Here is a 27,256-nt window from a genome sequence, read left to right on the forward strand (position 1 = left end):
TAGTCTATACTCAAGGATAATAGCGTCTCTCTCTCTGTGGCAGAAATTACCCCTACGCCCTCCCCATTACCCAGACTCCCTTCAAAACATTCTACAAGCCCTCTAGAAAACCCACCTAAACAAACATGTACATGAACTTCCCCACATTGATCTCTGCTGGGCAATATGTGAATTATATCAAATTCCTCAATACGGCTAACTACCACATATTATATTCCATTGGCGCATAATTACAATATGTACCGGAAATCCGGATGAAAGTCTCCTCCCCTCTTCTCATACGAAGCCGAATTGATAATGACCTCCCGTTCCTCAGCGGGCATGCTCGCCCGCTTCTTGTTGTGGTATCGCAGCAGAGTCCACATGGCGATATTGCCAAAGAATGCAACGCACATAGCAGCGAGCGAAACAGAATGACCAACAACATACCGGCCATTCGTTGTCGATTTATAGATTTGGCCCGCCTAGAAGAGGAGAGTATATGTTAGCTGGAGACTGCACATAATGGAAGATTCAAGAGTCACTCACGATCAGACCGGCGCAGTTTCCAATCGATTGCTGGAGACCGACAGCCATAGTGCGTTTATAGTATCCGGCATGGCTGTTCGCATTCCACGACACACCGAGACCGACCACACAATATATACTAGACGAAGAATTAGTACGTGAAGTTCCATCATACCAACAAGACTTTGGTAGTTGTGAAGGGATAGTACGCACCCAGTAACACAGACATAGGTAGCAAAATACAGCGGCCCCCGAGCGTGAACATCCACACCCAGTAGCATGGCATAGCCGATGGTACTAACAAGACACAGCGGCACCATGAAGACAGCTCGCATACGCACTCTGTCCGACAGATTGGCAATGACCAAATAGAAGAGCGAAGCCCAGATATAAACGGGCACCGTAAGCAGTTGCGTCCTCACCGAATCATAGCCAAAGCCCTTGATGATTGTGGGCAGGAAAGTGCTGAACCCAAACGAGCAGATATTTATGGCGATTTGGTTCAGGGAGGTGAGCCAGCTTTTGGGGTCTCGCAGCGTCTTCCAGACCTCGCGGACGTCAAAGGCTTCGTCATCGGCGTACCGTGCAGAGAGCTGCATGCGCATCCGCATTAGCTCCTTGTCTTCCTCGTTGAGGAAGTACGCGGTCTCGTAGTCATTTGGGAGGAGGAAGAATGTGGCAATCCCGACAACAGCGCTCATCAGCCCCTCGACAATGAAGAGCCATCTCCATCCTTCGAGGCCGCCGGCGCCGTCTAGTCGGATGAGTCCAAATGCCAATCTGCGTCAATATTAGAGATATTCATTGAAGACAAATGTTTTGAAAAAAAAAAAAAAGAATGCTCCCACGTACAGACCACCAAATCCGCCACTAAGTGCGGCAGACACGAAGAGGTATGAGATTCGCTGAGCCTGTTCCTCTCGCTTGTAGAATGTGGTTAGGAGAACCGTTAAGCACCTGTTTTCTGGTTAGAATTGACCCAAGCTGGGAAAACAGGATTCCCTTACGGAAACAGTCCGCTTTCAAAGACACCCAAAAGCAGTCTGGTGATATAGAGGCCAGCAACATTTTTCACGAAGCCAGCTGACAGCACCGAGGCACTGAATCCAATGATCAACGCCGAGATCAATCTGTTTGGGCGCAGCTTCTTGAGAAGCATCGAGAACGGAATCTCGAAGAACACGTAGGTGGCATAGAACAAGGATACAGCATCTGGGATTGATGTTAGGTCTTGGATTGGCTCTGTTTGCCTTGGATCAGACTCACTTCCAAGCTGGTTTCCCACCAAGCCGATATCCTCCTTGCAAAAGAGAGTGTGTCAGATACTCTCAATCCCTTCCTTGATTCCAACTGAACAGTATCACTTACGGGCATCCCTGCCACAGCCGCATTTCTGTAAACAATCAGTAGCCGATCAACTTTGTATATGATGCACGCCGCACTTACCCAACATTACTTCGATCCAAGTAAGCCACCAAGAAGATCAGCATCACCAAAGGACATATGCAGAGGTCAAGCTTTAGCAACAGTCTTGTCTCTCTGGCAGGATCTATTAAGAGATGACCCATCTGCACGTCTTGCTCCGAGAAGGCCTCGGCCTTGAACTTGAGATCTGCTTGCTTGGTTGCCATGGCGGAGAGGTGAATGCCAAACGAAGGAAAACAGATGTGCAAACTAGCAAGGTCATCATCCTTGTCGGACTTTAAATGCCATCCAACACCCGCGAGACTGTTATCGCGGGTCGGGAAATGCGTCGGGATATTTTCGAGATTGGGGAAGGGCGTGGGGAATTGGCCGATGGACGTTGCTTATCGCGGCCTGGGTCCTTGTGATAAGACTGCCTTGGCGTTTAAGCGATGCGATTGGGGCGATTCACAGTTGGAGTCATTCCATGCTTGATGTATTTGGCCATTCGTTTGGTCATAGAAGTTTGAAATCGGGTCTCTCTAAACTAAACATCCGTGCAAGACATTTTGCATTTTCCTTCATCTTGAAAGAAACAATTCGCACACGATGATATGGATGATCTCGAATCTCTACTCCAAAAAATAAGCTAATGCGATGGAGACTTCCCCGCGCTTTATCGCCTTGGCATCGGCAAAAGAATCCTTCGAGCGCTCTATCTACGTGAATTCCCCGACACAATTCCCGACAGACTATGTCGGCGTGGGGGCGATGGCGACCATTGATAAGCTGGCTGCGTGGTGTTGGCAAGGTGCTTTTTTTGCTTGAAAACGAGAAGGGAATTCTCGGAGTTCTTTGTGATTTGCAACATGGCGATTTCCAACGGTGCCAATCATGAAGCAACCAGCCTAAAGCCTACATCTGGAAGGCAGCATCCAGTATGTATTATATTCTGATTCATTTAGTACTAAAGACATTTTTTGACCAGCGGATAGGCATGGAAACGATGGGTTCGTTTCAAAGGCACCGATGGGAATGTATATGGCGGGGAGCCCGTGGACATAGGAATGGATGGTAAGCCTTGCCGTGTTCCAAAGCAATATGGGCAAAGTATTGACAGCAGAACTACCAGTTGGCCTAGCCATTGCCAGAAACGAAGCTGTGCCAGTGAAGGTCGTAGCCGGTGGATCGGCATTGGATTATGACGCTCCATTCACTGGCGAGGTGAAGCTCGTTGACGAACTGTTGTCTCCAGTCTCACAGCGAGAAGCCGGAACGGTTCGATGCATTGGCCTCAACTACAAGGAACATGCAGCGGAGATGAAAATGGCTCTGCCCAAGATACCCACGTTTGTCTTTTATTTCTGCTTGTTTGACTTACATCTGGCTAATTGGACATAGAGTCTTTCTCAAAGCAAATACGTGCATTGCCTCGGCCTCTGAACCGATCATGCTCCCTTCCAACGTGGACTGCGATGAAGCCGACTACGAAGTGGAGCTGGCGATTGTTATCGGCCGGTCATGCAAGAATGTTTCTGTTACCGAAGCCAGGGATTATATTCTCGGTTATTCCACCGCTAACGATGTAACGGCCCGAAAGCACCAGGAGAGAACGTCGCAATGGTCCTATGCCAAGGGAATGGTACGTATGAAAGACAAGAGAAAGATATACAAAATATACAAAATACGATCTGTTCAAGGTACTGATATCCTGCTTTTAGGATGGTTTCTGTCCACTCGGCCCCTGTATTGTCTCTACCGAAGAGGTTCCCGATCCCGCAGTGTTACAGCTACGGACATCTCTCAATGACAGAATGATGCAGAATGGTTCTGCAGACGACATGATTTTCAGCATCCCAGAAATCGTGTCCTATCTATCACAGGTATTTGCCCTCGGTCGAGTTCTCGAGTGTTGACATCTGACCGAGAGAATCGCAGGGACATACCCTACCCCCAGGAACTGTGATCATCACTGGTACGCCTTGTGGCATTGGCGTGTCCCAAAACCCACCCAAGTTCCTTCAACCGGGCGATAAGCTGAGGATCAGTATTAGCCACGGTTTAGGCACTCAAGTGTGTGAGATTACAAGAGTTTGTGTTGTATGAGGCTGAAGCTATTCTAGAAGCCAAGGGTTTTGTGTGACAACTTATTATCTGCGATGGTGACCGCAAATGTCTGACAGAGAAGTTTAATCTCGACGAGATATTCTTTGTAATATATGAGACCTTATCCACAATTGGTACGTGAAGTAGAGGTTGCAATGAGGTATGAATATATATAGATAGACGGGAGAGACATGAGATGTTCGAAAACGCCATGCCACGTAAGATGATGAGTGAGCCCATTAAAGAAATCCAAAGAAAAAAAAAGTGGACATGATCAATGCCAACCATAGCCATTTCCATTGGTGGGGTGGATAAGCAGGATTTAGGGGCCAACAGAGGGACCCTGGGGCCTTGAGGGTTAAGAACCATCAGGGACCTGGCTATTGCCTGACTCGGGAAAGACCACCCGCTGTCAGCCTGGTGTGTCTGGAAAGAAAAGAGGAATTCTGGTCGAAGCGTGGATGGGTCTGAGGACGGCATTGGAGCAACAGAATGAACAGTCTGGTTGCCTGAAGGTTGATCAGCGGGATGTTGTCCCCACCCGCGACACTTTCAGTCTCCACTGTTTCCCACTGGACGTCAGGGGGATTGCGAATTCACTCGGGCCTGCTTCCCCCGTTCCAAGGATGGGCATTTCGAGGGGTTTTCATTTGGCCCCCAAAAGAACGTGTGTGAGATGGGGTGGGGGGGCCACGCCATGCAGGGCCTGATACTATTCTTATGGTTGATCCTTGAGGCTCGACCCCTAAGCCGATAGGCTTATACGCGACCGACTGTTGGATTTTCTTCATTTTCCCCATATCTCTCATCCTGCTGTGTATAGCTAGACCTCATACTCGCCCTCATGACCAGTGGCCTGGTAATGCACGTTCCTCTCATGACTCGGTCTTTGCGATAGGATTGAAGACCTGAGCAGGGTCCTCGATATGCTGTCTATCCGCTTGCATCGCATCCAGCGATGGCTGATGGTTGCGATTCAGTCATTGCACGTTGCGGCCGCGAACCGAGTACAGTCATTACGGGCGGACACGGCGAATGCGACAGAGTCTCTTCGAGGAGGAACCTATCATCTGCCATGGGCCAAATACCGCTACCAGATCCTGGACGATGCGCGAGAGAAATCGACAATATACTATGCACAGGCCCGAAGAAGACCATGGGTGACCGCAGCATTCGCGACTTTTATCCTCCTCATCCTGCTCGTGCTAGCATCCGGCCCCTCAACGCCTGCGACCTTATACAAGCCCTTTCTCGCCTTCGATGACGGGTCCTGCGATCACCCTGTTTTTCGCATTGCGATGGAGGCCCAGAAGTCGTTTAATGCGACGTTGGAGAAACAGTCCCAGTCGCTCGACGAAGCCATTGCCGAATACCAACGCCGATATAGAATGCCGCCGCCGCCGCACTTCGACAAGTGGTATGAATTTGCCAGGGAACGGAAAGTGGTCCTGATCGACGAATACGATGGCATATACCATGCGCTGCTCCCTTTCTGGGGTGTGAGCCCTAGTGTGATTCGCGCACGCACGAGACAGGACTTGGGATTTGCGAACGTGATGATGGGCGTCTCGGTACGAAACGGCCGGGCCATTCATTTGTTTGATGGACAGGGGGAGTATCAACAGAGCGCGACAATGGCGATTCTGGAAAAGTTCTCCCAGTGGCTGCCGGACATGGATCTCGCGTTCAACGTTCATGACGAGCCGCGCGTGGTGGTCCCCCACGAGGAGCTGCAGAGGATGGTATCTAGTGGTCGCGAGGCCCATGGCCGTCTAGCCCGCAACGTGTCTTTGATCAACGAATTTTCGCGCTCCAAGGATGTCGTCGATCCTATCCCTGAAGTCACGACGTCTCGGTACAACAACATCGAACGCCAGGAAACCTGGCTTGCATCTCGGCTGTCATGCCCGCCAGATTCGCCCGCTCGCAGTCTGGATGGCGATGCTCCCGACGACACTGCTTCCTATGCGGTCGAGCCACTGGGGTTTGTGTGGAACCAGACGGCGTTCAGTGACATTTGTAAGAACCCGTCGCTGCGCCATCGTCTTGGGGTCTTTGAGCGACCCAATGCCTTCAAGATCACGAGTGAACTCTCCGCCGTTTTTTCTATGTCCCGGCCGTCTTCCTTTCAGGACATCGTCGTCCCTTCGCCGTGGTATCACCAAGATGTCACCGCGTTCGATGAAGGACACTCAGTCGCGTGGGAAGACAAGATCCACGATCTGTATTGGCGAGGAGGCGACAGCGGAGGCCATAGCCGAGGCGGATCGTGGCGGAACCTGATCCGGCAGCGGGTGATTGGGAACCTGACGCATCCAACCTCTCCCCGATACATCCTGCGACCGAAGAACGAAACATCGCTGGCGTCCTGTACCTTTGGAGGCAAAGGTAACGGCTGGGAAGCGCACAAAGTCCGCGCAACGAATTCATCCCGGTTGTTCAATACCAAATTCACCCGTTTCGAGAACTGCGACGACGACTGTTTCGAGGCGACCGAGTTTCTGGGCGAGGCCGAAAGGGACAGCCAGGACGAGGCATGGAAACACCGCTACCTGCTGGACATGGACGGCCATGCGTACAGCGGCAGATTCTATGCGTTCATGCGCAGCAAATCCCTGCCCATGAAACTGTCCTTGTTCCGAGAGTGGCACGAGTCTGTCTTGATTCCTTGGGTTCATTATGTTCCTCTCAGCAAGGATACCAACGAGTATACAGAGCTCCTCCGGTATTTTGAAGAGGATGTCTCTGGACGGAACATGTCAAAGAGCATCGCCCAAGAAGGACGAGACTGGGCGTATAAGGCTGTCAGGAACGAGGATATGGAGGTTTATATGTTCCGACTGTTCTTGGAGTAAGCTCTATTTCCATTTATACATGCTGAGAAAACACCGCTAATCGCAAATATACAGGTTCGCTCGTGTGCAGGACGACAACCGAGAGTCGCTTGGATACCACATTGACCCATCTCAACCTTCACCTGATATCTGGGAACCATAGCGTTTATTATTATTGTGATGCATATATACCCCAATCGATTGTCAATTTATCTCTGCAATTGTGATGCAATCAATCTGGAAGTGCCTTCTTTGGAGCGAGCTAGGCGTATCGGTAGATCTGGGTGATGCGATAGGGGCTATGTGATATTGAACTATTACTTTAGTTTGACATGTTAGAATCGAATATTATCGATGATTGCGGCGAGATATCAGATTCCAACCCAGACAAGTGGAAATATAGGGCTAATGTTGGGACTGGGGCTCTGCCAGCCTTTCTCCACCGCCTCCCTGACCGCCCGCAGCGGACCTGTAGGTAGCAGATAGCTATTCTTCTTCTCTCTCTTACAGACAGACAATTTGATTCTCTCTCTCTTCTGCTCCCTTCCTCAGTGTTCTGCTTTCCCGGCTTCCCCTAGTGCTCCCTGAGAGCTAACCTGGGGCTGTGTGGATGAATAAGGCTGGGCAGATCAGGGTCGTCTGAGAGAGAGCGCGTGACGGAATGATCTTCTCTCAACACCTAAACCCTGGGAAGCAACAATGCAGAAGACCTTTTACTTCGTGGATGGGGTACAGCCCAACAAGACCTCGCAAAAATTGATGCGCCGGCATGTCATGAAAGGCAAGAATGCTGGGAAGAAGATTCACCGACCGTCAAGACTGGGACTCCGAGCGAAGGCGATCGACGCTCGGGATTCCAACCGCGAAAACCGCCCAGTCGGACCACATCTGCCTTGCAACACGGTGGATAGGAGCTTTGGACATGTGATACTTGCCGCCTCTCTTCCCACGGTGGAAATCACTCCCGCCTCCTTGGAAACCATCAACCAGTGTAAGGATTGTGTTGCTAATTTGCAACTTATGCGATCTAACCAACACCTTTCAAGTCTTTGACCTGACCACCGATCGTCTATGTCCCGTTAGGCTGGGTATCTCATTAGATGAGGTCAAGTATTCATGGTTTCAGATGCTCTTCACTGACGAAGCAGGCGAGTTTGCACATGCTCACATCCATAAAGATCCTTCCCTTTCTTTTCTAACATCATTCCCAGCCTACCATTGCAATCTTGGCCTGATGCAAGCATGCAACGGAATATTTTTAAGCGATGGCAACAGCCCTGCGAAAGCATTGTATCATCTATCTCAAACATTCTTCCGAGTCCAGGCGAGACTGGAGAGCGATGATGCTCTGTCGGATTCGACTCTAGGACTGGTAATTTCACTCGTGCTCCAAGAGCAGATAAGAAACCAGCTCCCCGCCGCTCAAGTGCATGGTAGGGGTTTGCAACGAATGATTCAGCTCCGAGGAGGACTCACTCAACTGGAAGGAAATGTTGGTCTTGTATTGAGAGCTTGCAAGTGAGTATGCAAACACCTGGCTGCGAATCCGTATATTAACTTGATGGCTCCAAGGGCGGATATAATGCTCGCTTTGCAGCATGGAGGACCAACAATGTTCTTTCGAGACCGCATGCACGAAGTTTGGAATATAATCGCCTCCAAAGGATATGATATCGACCACATCCCGGCTGCAAATCCAGTGCCAGGCGAGAGCATGGACCCCCATCTCCTTGCTATATTCTCCGACGCCAAGAAAGTCTGTTGGCTAGTGAACCACAACCCGGATCACCCAGTGCTTGACTATTTTGTTTTCGAGGAGGTTTTTGTCTCATTATGTTATCGCCTACTTCGTTTCCGATCGTTGAATGATTTGAGGATGCAGCCCGACTCACAAACAACGTGTTACCTTGGATTGCTCATGTTCATCATGACGACCTTCTTCCAAATTAACCGGAACCGGATTCTGGAGTTTGCCTTGTTATCTCTGTGCTTCAGAGATTTCATCGACAACAAGCTACATCAGCCCAGGGATGGATCGGCTCTTTGGGTTGTGATCGTTAGTGGCATATGGAATCCGGGAGATGTGAATTTCGACCAGATCGCCTCGCAGGTACGGCAATTTGCTCAACAACGAGGAATGGATAGCTGGGACCATGTTCAACGCTATTTATGTCACTTTCCATGGATACAAGCTCTGCACGACGAACCCGGTCACAATCTATGGAATCGAGTATTGTACACTACATAGTCAAATTTGACGCAGAAAGCACCCCGACATTTTCACATTGATTCAGGTTGAAGAGCAGAGAGTTTCACTAGTTACATTAAACCAGAGTGCATGCGCTCACCAGGCAAAGCTCTGCCCAACCAACCTCTCCGAGATCTGCCACAGCTTCTCAGCCTCGTTGCTAGAAACTGCGAGGGAGTGACCTTGACCACTGATCTGGCAATCATCAAGATACGACCCCCAATTCTCGCTCCCATTCCTGGTTTCACCAACACCCTGTGCAAGCTTTGGGTCCAATGCGGCAACCATGCTGGTCGAAGATCCTGCGCCCAATGTTTTGAAGGTGAAAAGGCCTTGTTCGAGCATCTGCCCAACTTCCTGCAGCGTCTCTTCTGGCAGAGTCCGACCCAGCTCTGTCGCAATCACGCCGGGATGCACAGCCAGAGCCAAAATCCCGTGTTGACCGAACAAGCGCTTGTTGGCAGCGATGCCGGAGAGCACATTTGCAACCTTGCTGCGATTGTACCCGTCGAGAGGAGTATACGTCATTTCTTTCAGACTCGTATATCCCCACAGCCGAAACCACTCGTACTCCGGCTGTTCTTCGATGGGGAGATCTTTGTTCTTCTTCTCAAAGTTCATGTCGCTCCAGCGGATGCCGGAGACCTGTGGCGAGGCGGATGTCACATTGACGATTCGCGTGGCGCCCGCGGGGTTCTTTTCGGCGGCTTTGATCAGCTTTGGCATGATCAGGCATGTGAACAGCCAGTGGCCTATGTGGTTTGTTGCGAAATGCATCTCAACGCCGTCCTCGCTCAGGACTCGTTCCTTTTCACCGCTCATAATGCCGGCGCTGTTGACGATTATATCGATGGTGGGCACATCGCTCCAGCCCATGACTTTGGCGGCTGCATCTCGGACGGACTTTTGGATGGATAGGTCCACCTGCAGACCATGATAGGTCACCTCGGGCCATTTCTCTTTGAGGGCATTGATTGAATCCTGGATTTTGACCGGGCTGCGACCGGTGATGATGAGGTGGGTGGGGGATTGAGAGGCCTGTTCGGCAATTAGTATGATTGTGGTATCTAGTAGTTGAATGGCATTTACAAAAGCCTGCGAGGTTGTGAATCCGATTCCGTTCCGGTTCACGCCAGTGACAAGGACTGTCTTCCCACGGATTGCCTGGGGAAATGCTTCTGCAACCTGGAAGGCTTCGGTATTTGCGTTGAACTCCGGATGGGTTGTGGCAGCCATTTTTGTCTATTCCGGGAAGGTCGACGGAGAGAGTGAGAGTGGTAGAAATAGAGAAAAGCTGAAGCAGTAGAAACAAGCGAATTGTTGAATCTTGTAAACGAGGGTTGAAAGGCTGGGACCAGAGGGGTATTTATATTATCTTTGAGGAGTCTGCCAGAGCGTAGTATCAATCCATGGAGCTTGTGTCTTCTACAGAATATTTCGAAAGACCCAATGAGAGATTCATTACCTGATTTGGTCCAGGCTACGAGGCATAGATGGATGGTCGTGCTCCGCTTAGGATGAGCTATATCTAATGGGAGATATATTGACTATTTTGGTTAGTACGATGAGATGCTTAAGTGGGCCTTTTTCTTAATGAAAATATTACTGATGCTCCATACTCAAGTTATCATGCCCAGTGAGAGACTTGCTACTTGATTTGGTTAAGTCGATGACTGGTCTCCGTGGAGAATCCCCACAGTGTATATCCACACCAAACCGAGTATATCCAATGAGAGATTTGGTACCTGATTCGGTTTAGGGGATGCCAAGAGCAACCATCTCAAAGTCACCAAGCGTGGAGATAAATGCAAGTACACCAAGCCAGACACTGGAGTTGATCCATGCTCTGATGAGGATTGCGGCGAGATCAAGCGAACTGTCTACAATCCTAGCAGTATGAACCGGGTTTTTGATTGTCCAACCTGCAGGGTAAGTTCAATATACTCCTTTAAAGAGCGACCGTCTAACAACAAGTAGGCACGTCACAACTCCGAGGGCGTCTCTTCATCCGGTGGCTAGGAAAAGATGGCGAAGTATATGGTTTGGGGCCTCACTGGCCGGAGAATGTCCGGTCCTTGTATTCCATAAGATATTTTCAGGCGGCTTCTTATAAGATGATCGGTTACCCCTGGACAAAATGAATTCAAATCATCTCTACAATCCAGTTCTCTTATTCCACCAGCTTCACCGATTTTAACGTTCTCATGGCTTACCCAATACTTCTTTTCCTCTTGCATAGATAACGCGGTCTCTTCGCTGCATCCACTCAAATCATGTCGAAGCGAGCTTTTTAGAACTTCGGTATCGTTTCAAGAATCGCCACAAATTATCCCTGAGGAACAAAAGGCGACCATAGGTCGTCGAACACCAGGAGGATAGAGTCATTCTCTTCGATGAGCTTCGAGAGGGAAAGATTCATTTATCGACCTCTACCTAAGCACAAGGACATTCTCGACTGCCTCGACATAACCGAGACCAGCATTCGCTTCCCCTATATGCACAATGGGCACCTTCGTGGCTACTTTCGGAAGAATTCCTCTCATGTCGATGATCTGTCCAAAGATACTTGGATACAGAACGCTGTCAATGCAGTGCAATTTCTCCACGCCCATTCCAATATACACGGAGATATCAGTGCTCGTAACTTTCTTGTTGCGGATGATCTATCAATCAAACTTTGCAACTTCGCAGGCTCCGGCATCGGCAACCTGTCTCCAGTTGTCATGGAAGAGGACCGATATAGAAAATCTCCCGACTTGCCTCGATCGTTCCAGAAAGACTTATTCACCCTTGGCTGCCTTATTTTTAAGATTATGGTTGGCTCACGCCCTTACGAGAAAACCAGCGACGATTATTGGGAAATGATTGCAGAAAGGTATGATCGTGGGATTTTTCCGCATGTGGAGGGTCTGAAATATGGAGACATTATTTATAAATGTTGGACGTCCCAATATGCGGAGGCCAATCAAATTCTCTTGGACATTGGAAAAGCCGAACACAGAGAAAAGGAGCGAAGAGTGGATATTCTGTCTGCTTTGCTGAATCTCCCAATGCAAGTTCTTCTGCCATTGGGGATACTGCCAATCGGCATAGCACTTGAATAGCCTAAGTTCCAAGGAAAACCCGTGAAATTAGGATCACGAATCTGATGTCCCAGCGAACCCAGAGTCTATATAGCAGGCAATTACGGACGGTAGTCAATTGTAAGGTTAGAGAGAGGGAGGGAAAGATTGCAAGCCGTGTAGACAGTGGTGCTAAACATCGGTTTGTGGAGGAGTGTATATACTTGATCTGCAAGATCTTTATTATACTAACGGCTCGAAGCGACCCTTGACTGACGACCCGCCAGTGGCAGGCCGGGCTAAGCCAAACGAACAAAAAAAAAAATGAAATGAAATGAAAAATGTACAACAGCCAAAAGTATGGTGGTGATTACCTAGCGCCGCCGGTTCCGTCGTGGGCGGCTCGCCGCCCTCTTTAGTAGACCTGGATAGACCCGCGGACAACCTATATGGGTCGACCCGTGGGTCAGCCTATAGACGGGTCGTGGGTCAGACCTCTTGACCTATAGACGGGTCAAGATTTTTTTAACCTGTCCCGTGGGTTAATAGGTTAATCTATTTAATCTATTTAGATAGATACTTTATTAACTATATAATTTTTATAAATTATATTATTTTTAATTATATTTTTAGGTATTATATTTATTTTAGTTAAATAATTTTTTATAGTAATTAAAAGAATAATTCTTAAAAAGTAATTCTAGAGAATATTATTTTAAATATTAATTAATTTTAATTTTAAAGTTTATAATTATTAAATACTTATAGATATTTATAAACCCTACTAAAAATCTATAAGAGACTATAATTATTAGATCTATAGTATCTTTCTTTTTATTATTACTAATTAATATAATCTTTTTATTAGTTTTTTAGGTCTTTTTTTTCTTTTATATAATTTCTAATTTATTCTATTCCTAAAACTCTTAAATAAATATAAGCTATTTCTTCTTAACTTTAAATTTAATAATATATATAAATATTATTAGATCCTATATAATAGATATATTTAATATCTTTTACTAATAATAATAAATATTATATATAGAATTAAATAATTACTTAATATTAGCGTTAATAGCTAAGATTAAAAAGAGATTATAAATAAGGCTTATAAATATAAGAAATTTATATTAATAATCCTTCTAGAACTAATAGAGTAAGATTAAAATAATATCTAGATAAAGAATAGATTATAATAATTAGTATAATATTTAGATAGATTAGAACTAATACTTTTATTAAAACTAGGGTTCTAAGATAAGCCTTAAAACCCTAGTTCTAATAAAGATAGAAAGATAGAAACTTAATAGATTAGAACTAAGGTTTTAAATAATTATTTAGAACCTTAGTTTTAATAGAGATATATATAGAAACTTATCTTTTTTAATATATTATATTACTTTAGATTAAGAGCTTAAGATAAAAGAATTAGCTATTAAAAATATATTAAACTTATTAGTTTAATAAGACTATTTTATTTTAGATAGTAATTAAGAGCTTAGAATATTATTAATTTAGTAGTTTAGAAGCTATTTTTTAAGATTTTATTAGTATTAGATATTATAATCTATCTAAAGATAATCTTAATCTTTAGTTTAAAAAAATTTAATTTTATATTAAAAGACTAAGATAATATTAATTATATAGATATTACTAAACTCTTTATTATCTATTATAGAGTAATATTTATAGAGTTTATTTTTAGCTAATTTAAGAGTTTAATATATCTATTATTTCTATCTAATCTTTTTTTATTAAACTATCTAATTAATCTCTTAAAATAATTAAATAGCTTATTATAGATAGTAAAGATAATATAAATAATAATAATTTTTATTTTTAAGAGGACTATAATAAATTAGAAAAATAACTAAATAATATTAAGAAGATAATTAATCTAGCGTTATTTATCTATATTAATTTTAAGATAAAGATAATTATATTTAAAATAAAATTAATTAAAGACTAATTATAACTATTTTATATATTAAAGTATTAAAAAAGTTAAATTCTATCTAGTTTAGATATCTTAAATTAGAACTAATTAAAGATAGTTAGATTAGAGACTAAAAAAAGACTTCTAATATTAAGGGCTTATATTAATAAAGATTATAAGGTTTCTAATCTAAAATATAAAATAGATTAGTATTTTAACTAATATATAAAGAGTATAGATATATATTTTTATAAGAGTTATTATAATATCTCGTTTTTATATTTTTTAATAAATATATTAGATATATTCTTTAGATTAAATAGTCTTAATTATCTTATTTTAAAGGTTTACTTTTATTTAGCTAAGTAGTTATTTTAATTTTAACTAAATTATATATATAATATATAGAACCTAAATAATTATTATCTTAGAGTTAATATCTAATAATTAAATAGAATCTTAGATATTTAAAATAAAGATAGAGTTATTTAATATATTACTAGTTATTACTATAAATACTTAGTCTTTAATCTAATATTTCTAGAGGATATTAAAAATAATTATATTAAGATTTTATCTAGAGTATATACTAAAAATAGATTAGAAGCTAAATAAAACCTTTTAATAATTCTAGTCTATATTAATAAAATAGCTAGAGATAGTTATAAATACTTATTAAAATAATAATATCTAATAGTTAAGATTAATAAAGAGCTTAGTCTTAGATAGAAGCTTTTAAAGTAAATCTTTTTATTAATCTTAGATTATTCTCTAGATTCGATATTATATAGTTTAATAAGAAAGGAAACTAGAGATAAATAATAATAATTAGATTATTTAAAAAAAGGCTTAGAATTTAGGATACTTAATAATTTAAAAAAAAGCTATAAAATAGTTATTATAGTAATTAATTATTATCTCTATAATTTTTAAATAACTAGCTAGGCTATTTAAAAAGAGTTTTTAGCCTAAGAAAGATTAGCCTATAAATTAAATAATAGCTATATAATATACTATATATTCTATAAGATATTAGATTATTAAATATTTAGTAGTATTTTAGCCTTTCTAATATATACTCTAATTCTAATAGTATTAGAGATCTATTATTCTATTCTTAGTATAGATTAGATAATCTATAATCTTATTATATTGTTTATATAAAAGCTTTAGCTCTTTATTATTAAATATATAATTTAATTAAAATATAACTATATATTAATCTATTATAGACCCTTCTAATTTATTTTTTTTATAGTATTATAAGAACTACTAATTTAGGTATTAAATCACTAATTTAAAAATTCTATTTTATTTATATTATTAAAAATTACCTAGGTCTTTTTCCGATTATTAGATTATTTTAGTATTAATAGTATAATAGGAGGGAGGCTTTACTTAGTTTATTAGCTTTCTAGTAGTTCTAAAAGGGTATTAAGAAATTAATTAGAATAAAAAATAGATAACTTAAACCTTTTACTCTTAATAAGAGAGAGAGGGTATAAAATAGATAACTAAGATATAAAAGAGATATAATAATAGTATATTAAAATAAAGGACTTAAGATATAGAAAAATAATCTAAAGTAAATTATTATAGATTTAGGGGAATATATAGATCTAATATTTATTTCTTATTAATAGATAGGATTTAGTACTATTCTAGTACTAAATTTTATAACTAATTAGAAGATACTCTACTAATATATATAAAGCTTATTAGATAGTAAAAAATAGATTAATAGATTAATCTATAGATTAACCTATTAACTAAAATAATTAGATAAGAGTAATACCCTAAGATTTTTCTTTTTATCCCCTAAAAATTTTAATCTAACTAACTAATCTTTTTATATAGATATATTAGAACCAGGGCTATAAATAAACGCGTAGATAGATTAAAACCCTAGTTCTAATAGAGATAGAAAGACTACTATAAAAAGATATATATTTTATTATATCTAATAAAAAAGGGACTATATAATCCTTTTATAGTAAGAGACTTAAGATATAGAAAAATAATCTAAGGTAAATCATCGTAGATTTAGGGGAATATATAGGTCTAATACTTATTTCTTATTAATAAATACTTATTTCTTATTAATAAATACTTATTTCTTATTAATAAATAGAATTTAGTACTATTCTAGTACTAAATTTTATAACTAATTAGAAGATACTCTACTAATATATATAAAGTTTATTAGATAGTAAGAAATAGATTAATAGATTAATCTATAAATTAACCTATTAATCTAAATAATTAGGTAAGAGTAATATTACGCACTGGTCACCTATGACTGTTAGCTGGAACCTGAAGGTATACTTCTCTTAAGATACTAAGACACGTGGGTCTTTCTAGTTATACTAGAAGGCTAGGGGTCTTCTAGTATTAACGATATCCGGCCTCGCAACTGTACTATTACCTTATCCGTTAGGCCTTATATAGGCTCGGGTCTATTAAGGTATCAAGGAACAGTAAAGGTAAAGAGCGCCTAATAGGTTAGTACTAAAGTAGCTCTTTTATTAGTAAGTTAGTATCTTAAAAAAATCAAAATATAACTAAGATGTTAGTTTTGCTAAAAATAGCAACTTAATAACTAAAGTAAGTTAAACGCGAAGGACTAGATATATATAGTTAAATAAGTATCTTTATATACCTAGCTCTTCTACCCTGTATATACCCCTCTAGGAGTAGATTGCGGAGTAGCTATATACCCTAAGATATACTCCCTAGGAGTAGATCTAGGAGTCACGGTCACGTGATATTTAGCCCCTATTAGTCGTATTTCTTGCGTTACCTGTATCTCTTTCTCGATTAGCTATAAGATCTTTTTTTTTCCGCTAGCGCTAAAGCACTAGTTACGGCTAGGTCCGTAATATCACCTTCCCCTCTCTTAAGCTTTCGTCCTCGAAAGATTTTAAAACCTATATATCCCTTATTCCTCGTGAGTAGGGTCCTTTTCCCTTTCTTTGGCTATACTCCTTTTAATATATCTATTAATAATCAAACTCGTAAACAAAATAGGTTAAAATAATATAAAACGATTCTTAAGAGCGGTTTAGTTATCGATACTCCTTACGAGTATTATAATCTCTATAGTAAGGACTACGTTATAGATCCGAAGAGTCGGAATTATACTAAATATACTCGTTATAGTCGAAAGTATACGAAACGGTTTTATAGCGAGAGAGAGTAGGATTCCCTTAAACGGGATCGTTAAAAAGTTACTATAGATTTAGAAAATACGTAAAAGTAGTAGCTTAAATATTTAGAAAAGATAAATTAGGCGATATTAAAGATACTTCGGTTATAGAAGTATTAATAGTTTCTTAAGGATCGAAGTAGTCAGATATTAGATCACGACTCTTTTATTATAGATTATTTAGATATAGAGGATCCTTTAAGTACTAAGGATCTTACTAAGCTAGATCGTTTAGCCGATACTACGGATACTCAGAAATTAGCCGCGATTTTAGAGGATCCTACTCTAAGTTAGTTAACGGGTTAGATATCGCCGAACTTCTAGGCGAATATCGATACCGCGATTACTAATAGGAATTTTAATCTATCTATTAGTAGAATTATCGAACTAGCTAGGAGTAGCCCGTTAAGTACTTAATAGGTTCCTATATATTTTTAGAGGTATTATATCCCTTCTATTTAATAAGATAGTAAGGTTTACTACTAATATATTTATTATCTAGAACTTTTTCGATTTTATATTCGTTTTCGGTCTCTTCCTCGATTTCCACGTTAGTAACGAGTTCGGTATTTTCTGGAGCGGGTTCGAGTAACGAGATATAGAAAACTAGATAAATACGTCGTATATTATTAGGTAGATCTAAAAGATATATAATTAGTCCCTATTTTCCTTTAATAATGAATAGTCCGATTCTTAAGTAATTAAGTTTATTGCTGGGTCTTTTGGTCCTAATATTTCGATGTAAGAGATATACCTTCTCTCCCTTTCTTAGGTTAGGTCCCTTCTAGTGATATCTATTATAGTACTTTTTTATACAGAGGTTAACAAATTCGATATCTCTAGATAGTTATAAATATAGCTGCTTAAGTCTTGTGGCTAAAAGGTTGGCTGATTCGGTAACTATCTGTTTACCGATAGGTTCGCTAATGATTATAGGATTGTATCTATAATTCGCGAAAAATAGCGTCTCGTTAGTTATTAAATTTATCGCGTTATTATACGCGAGCTATATTATTAGTAGCAATCCTGTCTAGTTGTTCTATTAGTAATTAACGTAGTATCTTAGGTATTATTTAAGGGTTTAGTTAACCCTTTCTATCTGTCCGTTGGTCTGTAGGTGGTATACGGTAGAGAGTCTATGTTTAATTCCGATGAGGTCCGCGAATAACTATTATATATTTGATATAAATAGTTTATCTCTGTCGGATATGATTTTGCTTGATATACCGTGGTTTATAAAGATATAGCGAAGTAATATATTTGCTATCTATATCGCGTCGATCTGTTCGGTCGTTAGGATTATATAGGCGTATTTAGTTAGCTTATTAATTATAACTATAATTATATTATGTCCGTCTGAGTCTGGTAACTTCGTGATAAAGTCTATGGTGATCTACTCCTAAAGTCTTGTGGGAGTTTCTGCGGATTATAATTCTCTATATTGTATATATCTTGCTGGTTTGTTCTATCGATATATATCGTACTATTAAATATATTATATGATTTTTTGTCTTATATTTAGAAAGTAGAAGTTACGTAAGATCTATTCTATGGTTTTTTTGGTTCCTATATATCTATATATAAGTATATCGTGGTAACGTTTGATAACTTCGTTTCTTAAAGATATTAGAATATATAAAAGTCTATATATATAAATAAGTCCGGTTTTATTAGTTGTTAACTTATTATTTTTTGTCGAATCTTTGAGTAAATCTTGTATTACTTAGTCGTTGGCGGTAGTTCCTCGGAGCTATCTTAATAGCTTATTATTCTTAAGTTTAACGGTTATTACGAGGATCTATCTATTATATCTAATTAATCTATTCTTATTCTATCTAAGGATCGCTGGTTCTGTAGCTTTAGTATTAAGTTCGTAGTCTGGTCGTCGGCTTAATATATCGGTTTAGCTATTCTCTATCCCTTTATAGTAAACGATTCTAAAATCGTATTACGTAAGAACTTTAGCCTATTGTGTTTATCGTCGAGTGAGTTCTTTAGTTATCGTAAAGAACGTAAGGTTCTTATGATCTATTCTAATCGTAACTATATATTTAGCTCCTTTAAGATATAGTCTCTAGACTTAGAATACTAATACTATAATTAATAGTTTTTTATTGTGGATATTATAGTTAAGCTCTGCTAGAATTATCTTTCTTAACTAAAATATAATTAGTCGGGGTTTACTATTATTCTCTAGTTAGGTTAATCGTATATCTAATATATAATCTAATACGTCTATTTTAATCGTGATTAGTTTCTTATAGTCGAATACTACGAGGATCGCGTCTTCCTTAAAGAGGTTCTTAAGATCTTAGAATAATTTCTCTGCTATATCGTTCTATTTAAAGGCTTCTCTTTTCTTCGTGAATCGGTATAATCCTATTATAATATATACGTAGCTTAGGATTATTCGTTAATAGTAATTAGTAAGTCTAAGGAATTTCTAAATATCTTTAACGTTTTATGGCGTTAGCTATTCTTAAATACTTTTAACTTTCTCTTTTTTTATACTAAATCCTTCGGTGCTGATAATATATCCTAGGAATCCGGTTTCTTGGATATAGAATTCGTATTTCTTAAGTTTAAGAAATACTTTAGCTTCTCGAAGCTTCTGAAGTATCTTTTTATTATATTTAATATGGTTTTTGAGGGTTCTAGAGAATACTAGGATATTATCTAAGTAGACTATAATAAAGATATCGAGATATTTATCTAATACGGTATAGATAAATCGCTAAAAGAATATTAGTATATTAGTAAGGCCGAAAGGTATAACTATATATTCGAAATATCTGAATTTAGTCCTAAATATTGTCTTCTACTTATAGCCTTCCTTAATATAGAGTCAATAGTATACGTCGGTAATATTATATTTCGTGAAGTATTTCGCTCCCTAGATCTAGTCTTGAATTTTATAGATTAAAGGTAATAGGTATCGGTCTTTGATAGTGATCGAATTTAGATATCGATAGTCTATATAGAGACGTAGACTTCTATCCTTCTTCGGAACGAATAGGATCGGGTATTTTATTAGCGAAGTTGATTTACGGATATAACCTTTCTTTAGATTTTTATTAATATATTCTCTTAATATCTAAGACTCTTTTTTAGATAGCTAGTAGATCGGTTTAATAGTAGGCTCTTTACCTTCTACTATATTAATCTTATAGTCGAATAGGCTATACTCCGGTAGTATCCTATCTATTAGTCTTATAAAAATATCTTCGAATTCTCAGTATTTATCTAGAATTTACAGTTTCTCGTCGGTAGTATAGATCTGCTTAGTCTTATACCCGATTATAATATAGTCTCGTAGTTTATTATCTATTATATCTAGTGATTACTCGGTTATCGTGATAACGTTAATATTGTATATCTGCGTTTTATTCTTCTAGTATTATCCTATAATCTTACTCTTAGGACTTCTTTTAAGTTCTTTTTCGTAGGGACCCTATATATCGCGGTATATCTTAATTAGTAAGGTAGCCTCGTCTCAGGGCTAAGAGCTTTCTTTAGGTTTTTTCTTATAGGAACTTTATTAGATACTAGTCTCTCTATAACTCGGTTCCTTTAGTTATATCGTTAAATTTTTCGCGGTCTAGGTTCTATATATCTTTTTATATAGATATCTATTAAATTCGATTTTTCTTATTTATTAATTAATTATTAGGTTATACTTCTGTAACTAGGGTACTTCTAGAACTATATTATATTCCCCTAGTTCAATAATATCAAAGTTGATTAATTCGAAATATTCGTAGGTTATTATCGGGATATTCCTATTTTCGTGCGTAATCCCTAGTCTAAGGTTTTCTCCGTTAAGTCCTTAAATTAGTATCGGTTATAGCTTCGTGTAACCCTAAATTTATATTTATCGTTAATATCGGGGGTTTATAAAGTTGTTTATAGCTCCTAAATTAAGTATCGCTTTAGTCGCTTAAAAAAGGATGCTAATATTAAGTTTTATATATCTTTCCTATACTATTACTATAATCTGCTACCGCTTTTCTAGCTTTTTGCTAGCGTTTTATTTATAGATCCTTTGTTTGTTTCGCTAGATTCCTTGGTATTCTGGCCTCTATCGTGGCTATCGTTCTTAGTTTAAGGGTCGCGGTTCGATATTATAGTCGAGCTTGCCTTAATAATAGGTTATATAAGTGTCGTCGTAGCAACCGATAGTAGCTCTAAGACTATACTCTAGGTATCTTGCGTATCCTCGATATATATAATATTAGTTATTATATAGATATAGTAGTTTCGCTAATGTTTTAATTCGTTTATCGAGTTCTTTGACGAGTTCTATATTAGCTTATATTAATTATCGAATATTATTAATTAGATTTGCGGTCTTTAGTGATATATTATATTGTCGATTAAGGATATCGTTAACGATATTTATTATATTAGGCCTAAAAGCTTCTATTAGCTATTTAGCCTATTCTATATTATTCGATATTTAGACGTTATTCTCGTTATTAGACTCTCCTATAGTCTTAGTAGTATTATCTCAGGGGTTCTTTTAAGGCGATTCCGGAATCTCCTAAGAAGTTTCCTAAGGTTTAGGCGTCGCTAGAATTTCGATTAGTGTTTCTAGGATACTATATCCCTAGCTAGAGGATTCTTCTAATAGATCCAGCGAGTTAATATTCTCCTAGGGACCGTTCTAGGTCTATTCTTGACTCTTAACTATTTCCTAATTAATCTCTAAAAAACCTTCTGACTCTCTTTGGTTAGGTATACTATTATTAGCGGATTTTTCACGTATAACGAATACATCTTCGCGTCTTAGGACCGGTATCTATATAGTACTTAGATTCGGTTTATATCTAGTCGTTTTAGGGTCTTTACTAAGGAACTTCTTATCTTAGCGGCTATCGTTTATCGCATAGAGTTACTAAGTTAATACTCCGGTAATATCGTAAGCTCCTCTATCTTAGATAGCTTGTAGCTACTATTATTTACCGTTGTCTAATACTTTCTTATAATAGTCTTTTATCTAGTGGCCTAGCTTACTATAGTAGAAGTAGAGATTCTTTCTTTTATATTCTTTTTACTCTTTAGTTAGGAGTCTCGTTATATTAAGTTCTATAGATCTTGGTCTATAAAGGTTATTATTATATAATTCCTTTACTAGATATTACTTTTGTTCTTATCTACTATTATAGCGGCGGAATCCTTGTAGGATATATCTAGTACTATTTTATTATACTTCTTGTTATTACTATCTACGTTCGTAAAGCCGGTTATCGAATTTAACTACGATCTTAATTATCTTTAAGAGATTAGTTAGTCGGTCGATTCTTATAAGTTTGTCTTTGACTTCTTCCTTAAGTCCTCGTTCGAATAGCTAAATATATATATCGTTATCGTAGTCGAGATACGAGATAATCTACTAGAATTCGGCGGCGTAGATATTAGCTAAACTAGTTTATTAGATTCGCTTAAGTTGTCGTTCTACGGTTTATTACGCGTCGATATCTCCGAAGGTCTGTTTGAGTTTCTTTTTAAAGTTAGCGTACGACCGGAAGATCGCTTAGATGATATCTCTTTAATCCGATTGTTTCTTCTCGTTAAATTCCCTAATATAGGGTTCGAATTAGTTAAAAGCTTGTTCTCGAAGGTAGGTCGAAGCGTAAATAACCTTATCCGCTTCTTCTATATAATTAATAATACGAAGCTATATATCTATCTAGATTAGGAATCCTCGAAGCTTAGATCGAGTTCTATTAAAGAAGTTAGGTTTCGGCGGTTTTATAGATACTACTAGCCTAGTCCTTTCCTAGATAAGTTGCTCCTAGAGTTAACTAATTATATTTATAAGTTACGCGTTAGTTAGAGTAGATTAGCTCGCGGAACCACGCGAAATATTGTTAGCGTTATCGTTGCCGGCTATTATCGAATAACGTCTTAGATACTCTGATTAAGACGGGCGTTTAAAGTATTATATATTAGTCACCTATAACTATTAGCTGGAACCTAAAGGTATACTTCTCTTAAGATACTAAGACACGTGGGTCTTTCTAGTTATACTAGAAGGCTAGGGGTCTTTTAGTATTAACGATATCTGGCCTCGTAACTGTACTATTGCCTTATCCGTTAGGCCTTATATAGGCTCGGGTCTATTAAGGTATCGAGGAATAATAAAGATAAAGAGCGCTTAATAGGTTAGTACTAAAGTAGCTCCCCTATTAGTAAGTTAGTATCTTAAAAGAATTAAAGTATAACTAAGACGTTAGTTTTGCTAAAAGTAGCAACTTGATAACTAAAATAAGTTAAACGCGAAGGACTAGATATATATGGTTAAATAAGTGTCTTTATATATCTAGCTCTCCTACCCCGTGTATACCCCTCTAGGAGTAGATTACGGAGTAGCCGTATACCCCAAGATATACTCCCTGGGAGTAGATCTGGGAGTCACGGTCACGTGATACTTGGCCCCTGTTAGTCGTATTTCTTGCGCTGCCCGCGCCTCTTTCTCGATTGGCTGTAAGGTCTTTTTTTTTTCCGCTAGCGCCAAAGCACTAGTTGCGGCTGGGTCCGTAACAAGTAATACCCTAAGATTTTTCTTTTTATCCCCAAAAAATTTTAACCTAACTAGCTAATATTATTATTTTATATAAATCCAGAAAAAATATTTAAAATAATTCTTTTATATAATTAAGACTATAATATACTTATATATTAATAAAGAAATATTAGATATTAGATTTATATCTATTTTATTATTTCTAATATATATAGTTTATTTATATAAAAAGTAGTAATACTACTATAGACTTTAAATATATATTTTTAGGTTTAGTATAAGAAATAGTTAACTAATATCTTCTTTTACCTATATCTATCTATTATAAAATATGATTCTTATCTTAAAGTATTAAATCAATAAATTAATATATTATATATTCTAAATATATTATTACTATATAATATTCTTTTTATAAAGAGTTATAATTATAAGTTATATTAGAATAAAAACAGTATTTAATAATAGTATATTATTAAAAAAGATAAGCAAATTATCTATCCTAATTAAGAAATTTATACTAAAATAGGTTAAAAATAGATTAACCTATTAACCCGCGGGTTAACCTATAGATAGGTCAGGATTTTATTAACCCAACCTATAGGTCGTGGGTTTAGGTCATGGGTCAAGATCTTTGACCCATGGGACGGGTCTGTCCATGTCTAACCCTAATTTTGTTATTAATTCGTTAAAGATTTAGTAGTATTCCTTTATTTAAGCTAACTTTTTATCTATTAGGCTATTTATTATAATTTTTATAGATATTAAAGTTTTTCGATCGTTTCTTAGGTAGTCTATAGGTCTTTATCTAATTAGGTCTAGTTAGTTTCGGATAGAGGGGTTTACGATATCTTTTCGGGAGTATTACTCTAGTATATTATAATAGATTAGGTCTATAAGATTATCCTATTTCTTTAGGTAATCGAAGAGGAAGATTTAGAATTATAAAGAATATATTTAATAGAGTATAAGGCCTATTAATTAGATAAAGAAATAAAGGGAAAGAGTAAGGAAAGTAGTATATCTTTATTACTATTAAGACTAAATCTTATCTTACTAGCTAGATACAGGAGTATTAATTTATTATATAGTATCTTCGTAACTCTATATATCATCGATAATATAAACGACTAGGTCTCTATTATATATTGTGATCATTCCACTATAGGGTGGATCAAGCAACAAGTTCCGACTTCCTTCAGGATCATGTGATATCACCTGATTCACCTCTTCTGTCAGTTGGGAATAACCTTATGCCTTGCCATCTTGGTAGACCCTTTACAGTTGGACGAGAGATATAAAGCTATGAACTTCCGGCTGTTAGTCGTAGTTCTATCCTCTTAATCTATAACTAAGGATAAAAGTTAGATTTGCTTCGTTTTCGCCTACCCGTTAATATAAATATAGCTTAGGAAATCTCTGATATATGATTATCTTAGAGTGTTTTAATTATACTAATATTAATCCTAAAAGAACTAAGTTTAGCCGAAAGCTAGAACTATACTATACTAGTAGTTTAGGCTTCGTCTGAACTTCCTAAACTAGGCACGGAGGTTAATCTTATTGTAATTAACGATAATCCTACTGCTATTAGATTACTATTTAGCCTTATTATAATTTGTATCGAAACTAAGGTTTAGAAATACCTAAATTTAGCAGAGATTTAATTATTAGAAACTTTCCTATAAGAATAAACAGAGAAATCATCTTTAATCTAACGCTGGTTACTATACTAATTAGATCGCTAGTTTACGAGAAGATAGATAAATTCTAAACGCCCTATTAATTATAGGTAGGCTATGCTTAATTAAATAAATAATATACCGAAAACGGATAGTTAAGCTATAAATACGACGAAGTACTCTAGTTTACTAAAAAATTAAGTTTTAGCTATAACTCTTTAATATTATTCTATTAACCGCTAGAACTTTTATAAGGCGTAGCCAAGGGTATTTATCTAAAGACGGATATAATATCCTATGATTAGTTTAAAAACTTAAATATTTTCTAAGTAGTTACGTAGCAATTAACTAAGCCTACTAATATATCTTCTAGCGAGAATCTATCGCGCGGCTATTATATAGCAAAACCTACTAAATAAAAGATATAGTACAAGTAAGAGAGTATTTTTTCTAAATCTAAAAGATCGTAGCGTTTAATAAAAAATACTAGGATTAAGAAAGCTCGCAGAGCTAAGTTATCTCTTAAAAGCTAAGATTATTAAGATTAGCTTAATCTAGTAGCTATTTCGATTTGTTTACCGTGTCCTATATTTATTAGTTAATTATATTTATTCTATTTTAGGAAATACTCTAATACTTTAATCTAATCTATATATACTAAATATATAAAAACGTGAAGATATTATAGGGAACGGAACTAAGTGCAGCTAGAAGGCTGTGGCTTCGTATATATGACTCGCCAGAACCAAGATCGATCCCAGCAGGCCTTCGTTCTTGATTATGGCTACGGATGGCATATGGTATATGCTGTCCAGTCAGCAGGCTGTGAATCTGGTCGGGAAATGGGTCGAATCCGAGTTGGCAGAGATCAACCCCGGCTCGTCAGAACCGAAATCTGAACCGTTTGATTTTGGTCAATTTTGGAAGGGGGTGAGCTGGAGGTTTGTTGAGGAAAGGACAGCAGTTCAAGATAAAATGCTGCTGTACACCTGGTGCGCCACTCCCTTGGTGGAAATCATTATGAGCTGGTGGCAGGGCGGCTAGCTTTTAGCGCTCCACAATCCCGGCATGTTCGAGATGATATGACGGTGCAAGTGGTGTTCTTTAATGGCCCAAAACTGAAGAGTAGAGATCTGATCAAAACAAAACGGTTTAATGAATCATGGAGAGATATCCTACTTAAAAGATGGACTCGCTTCTTAGATATCCCAATAACTAGTTGGATATGATTACTTCTTCGCCAAAACAGTATCGAAAAAAGTTATTTATTGAAAACCCCAACTCAAGGAAACAAAGACTAATTATCCAGCAATAGTTCCATTTGATACAAAAGCCATCAAAAGAAAGGCCTAGCTTGAACAGGTTCAGAAATGAAGGTTGGCATTCCACTTTTTGTTCGGTCTTTCCCCATCTCCTAGGTCCTTCGTGATTACTATTTCCAAGGGACGAGGCCCTTTGGATAATACTGGATTGGTCGAAGAAACCAGAAAGTAGCTATCTTCGTGCAAACCAGCAAAGGCCGAGCCAGCCTCATTAAAAAACCTCCTGAGCCAGTTCCCGACATCCTTTTGTGCAAGGGTCTTCACATGAGCAATAATTTGCTCCGAAATCTCTTTGGGAGTATGTATGGTATAAATAGTAATCACCTTTAGACGTTGGGTATACCAATCGAATACCAATCGACGCTAAGTGTCGTCGTAACCTGGACTGTGGCGAGAGGATGCTGAGTGAAGACACAATCAT

At 38.2% G+C, this 27,256-nt stretch overlaps 7 protein-coding genes across 7 annotated transcripts; 4 read left to right on the forward strand and 3 right to left on the reverse strand.

Annotated features, from left to right (window-relative positions):
* Positions 1–230: 230 nt before the first annotated feature.
* On the reverse strand, positions 231–2,138 carry NUU61_009112 (uncharacterized protein; the record flags this gene model as incomplete). Its single annotated transcript, XM_056659637.1, has 8 exons — positions 231–464; positions 529–646; positions 721–1,287; positions 1,360–1,464; positions 1,515–1,719; positions 1,774–1,807; positions 1,876–1,900; positions 1,954–2,138. The coding sequence occupies 8 exons, from the start codon at positions 2,136–2,138 to the stop codon at positions 231–233; spliced, it is 1,473 nt and encodes a 490-aa protein (XP_056507930.1).
* Positions 2,139–2,780: 642 nt separating this feature from the next.
* NUU61_009113 (fumarylacetoacetate hydrolase family protein) lies at positions 2,781–4,017 on the forward strand (the record flags this gene model as incomplete). The annotated part of the gene is made up of 6 exons (XM_056659638.1): positions 2,781–2,849; positions 2,907–2,985; positions 3,044–3,260; positions 3,313–3,553; positions 3,633–3,794; positions 3,850–4,017. The coding sequence occupies 6 exons, from the start codon at positions 2,781–2,783 to the stop codon at positions 4,015–4,017; spliced, it is 936 nt and encodes a 311-aa protein (XP_056507931.1).
* A 926-nt stretch (positions 4,018–4,943) lies between these two features.
* NUU61_009114 (uncharacterized protein) lies at positions 4,944–7,014 on the forward strand (the record flags this gene model as incomplete). The annotated part of the gene is made up of 2 exons (XM_056659639.1): positions 4,944–6,868; positions 6,927–7,014. 2 exons carry the CDS (start codon positions 4,944–4,946, stop codon positions 7,012–7,014), a joined length of 2,013 nt encoding a protein of 670 aa, XP_056507932.1.
* Positions 7,015–7,550: 536 nt separating this feature from the next.
* NUU61_009115 (uncharacterized protein) lies at positions 7,551–9,099 on the forward strand (the record flags this gene model as incomplete). Its single annotated transcript, XM_056659640.1, has 3 exons — positions 7,551–7,842; positions 7,898–8,369; positions 8,424–9,099. The coding sequence occupies 3 exons, from the start codon at positions 7,551–7,553 to the stop codon at positions 9,097–9,099; spliced, it is 1,440 nt and encodes a 479-aa protein (XP_056507933.1).
* Positions 9,100–9,195: 96 nt separating this feature from the next.
* On the reverse strand, positions 9,196–10,335 carry NUU61_009116 (uncharacterized protein; the record flags this gene model as incomplete). Its single annotated transcript, XM_056659641.1, has 1 exon — positions 9,196–10,335. One exon carries the CDS (start codon positions 10,333–10,335, stop codon positions 9,196–9,198), a length of 1,140 nt encoding a protein of 379 aa, XP_056507934.1.
* A 15,958-nt stretch (positions 10,336–26,293) lies between these two features.
* Positions 26,294–26,557, forward strand: NUU61_009117 (protein serine/threonine phosphatase 2C; the record flags this gene model as incomplete). Its single annotated transcript, XM_056659642.1, is given in 2 exon segments — positions 26,294–26,313; positions 26,329–26,557. The coding sequence occupies 2 exon segments, from the start codon at positions 26,294–26,296 to the stop codon at positions 26,555–26,557; spliced, it is 249 nt and encodes an 82-aa protein (XP_056507935.1).
* Positions 26,558–26,877: 320 nt separating this feature from the next.
* NUU61_009118 (uncharacterized protein) lies at positions 26,878–27,256 on the reverse strand (the record flags this gene model as incomplete). Its single annotated transcript, XM_056659643.1, has 2 exons — positions 26,878–27,125; positions 27,160–27,256. The coding sequence occupies 2 exons, from the start codon at positions 27,254–27,256 to the stop codon at positions 26,878–26,880; spliced, it is 345 nt and encodes a 114-aa protein (XP_056507936.1).

The sequence above is a fragment of the Penicillium alfredii genome, assembly GCF_028826965.1.
Source record: "Penicillium alfredii strain IBT 34128 chromosome Unknown utg000011l_segment0_segment0, whole genome shotgun sequence".
Lineage (NCBI taxonomy): Eukaryota > Fungi > Ascomycota > Eurotiomycetes > Eurotiales > Aspergillaceae > Penicillium > Penicillium alfredii.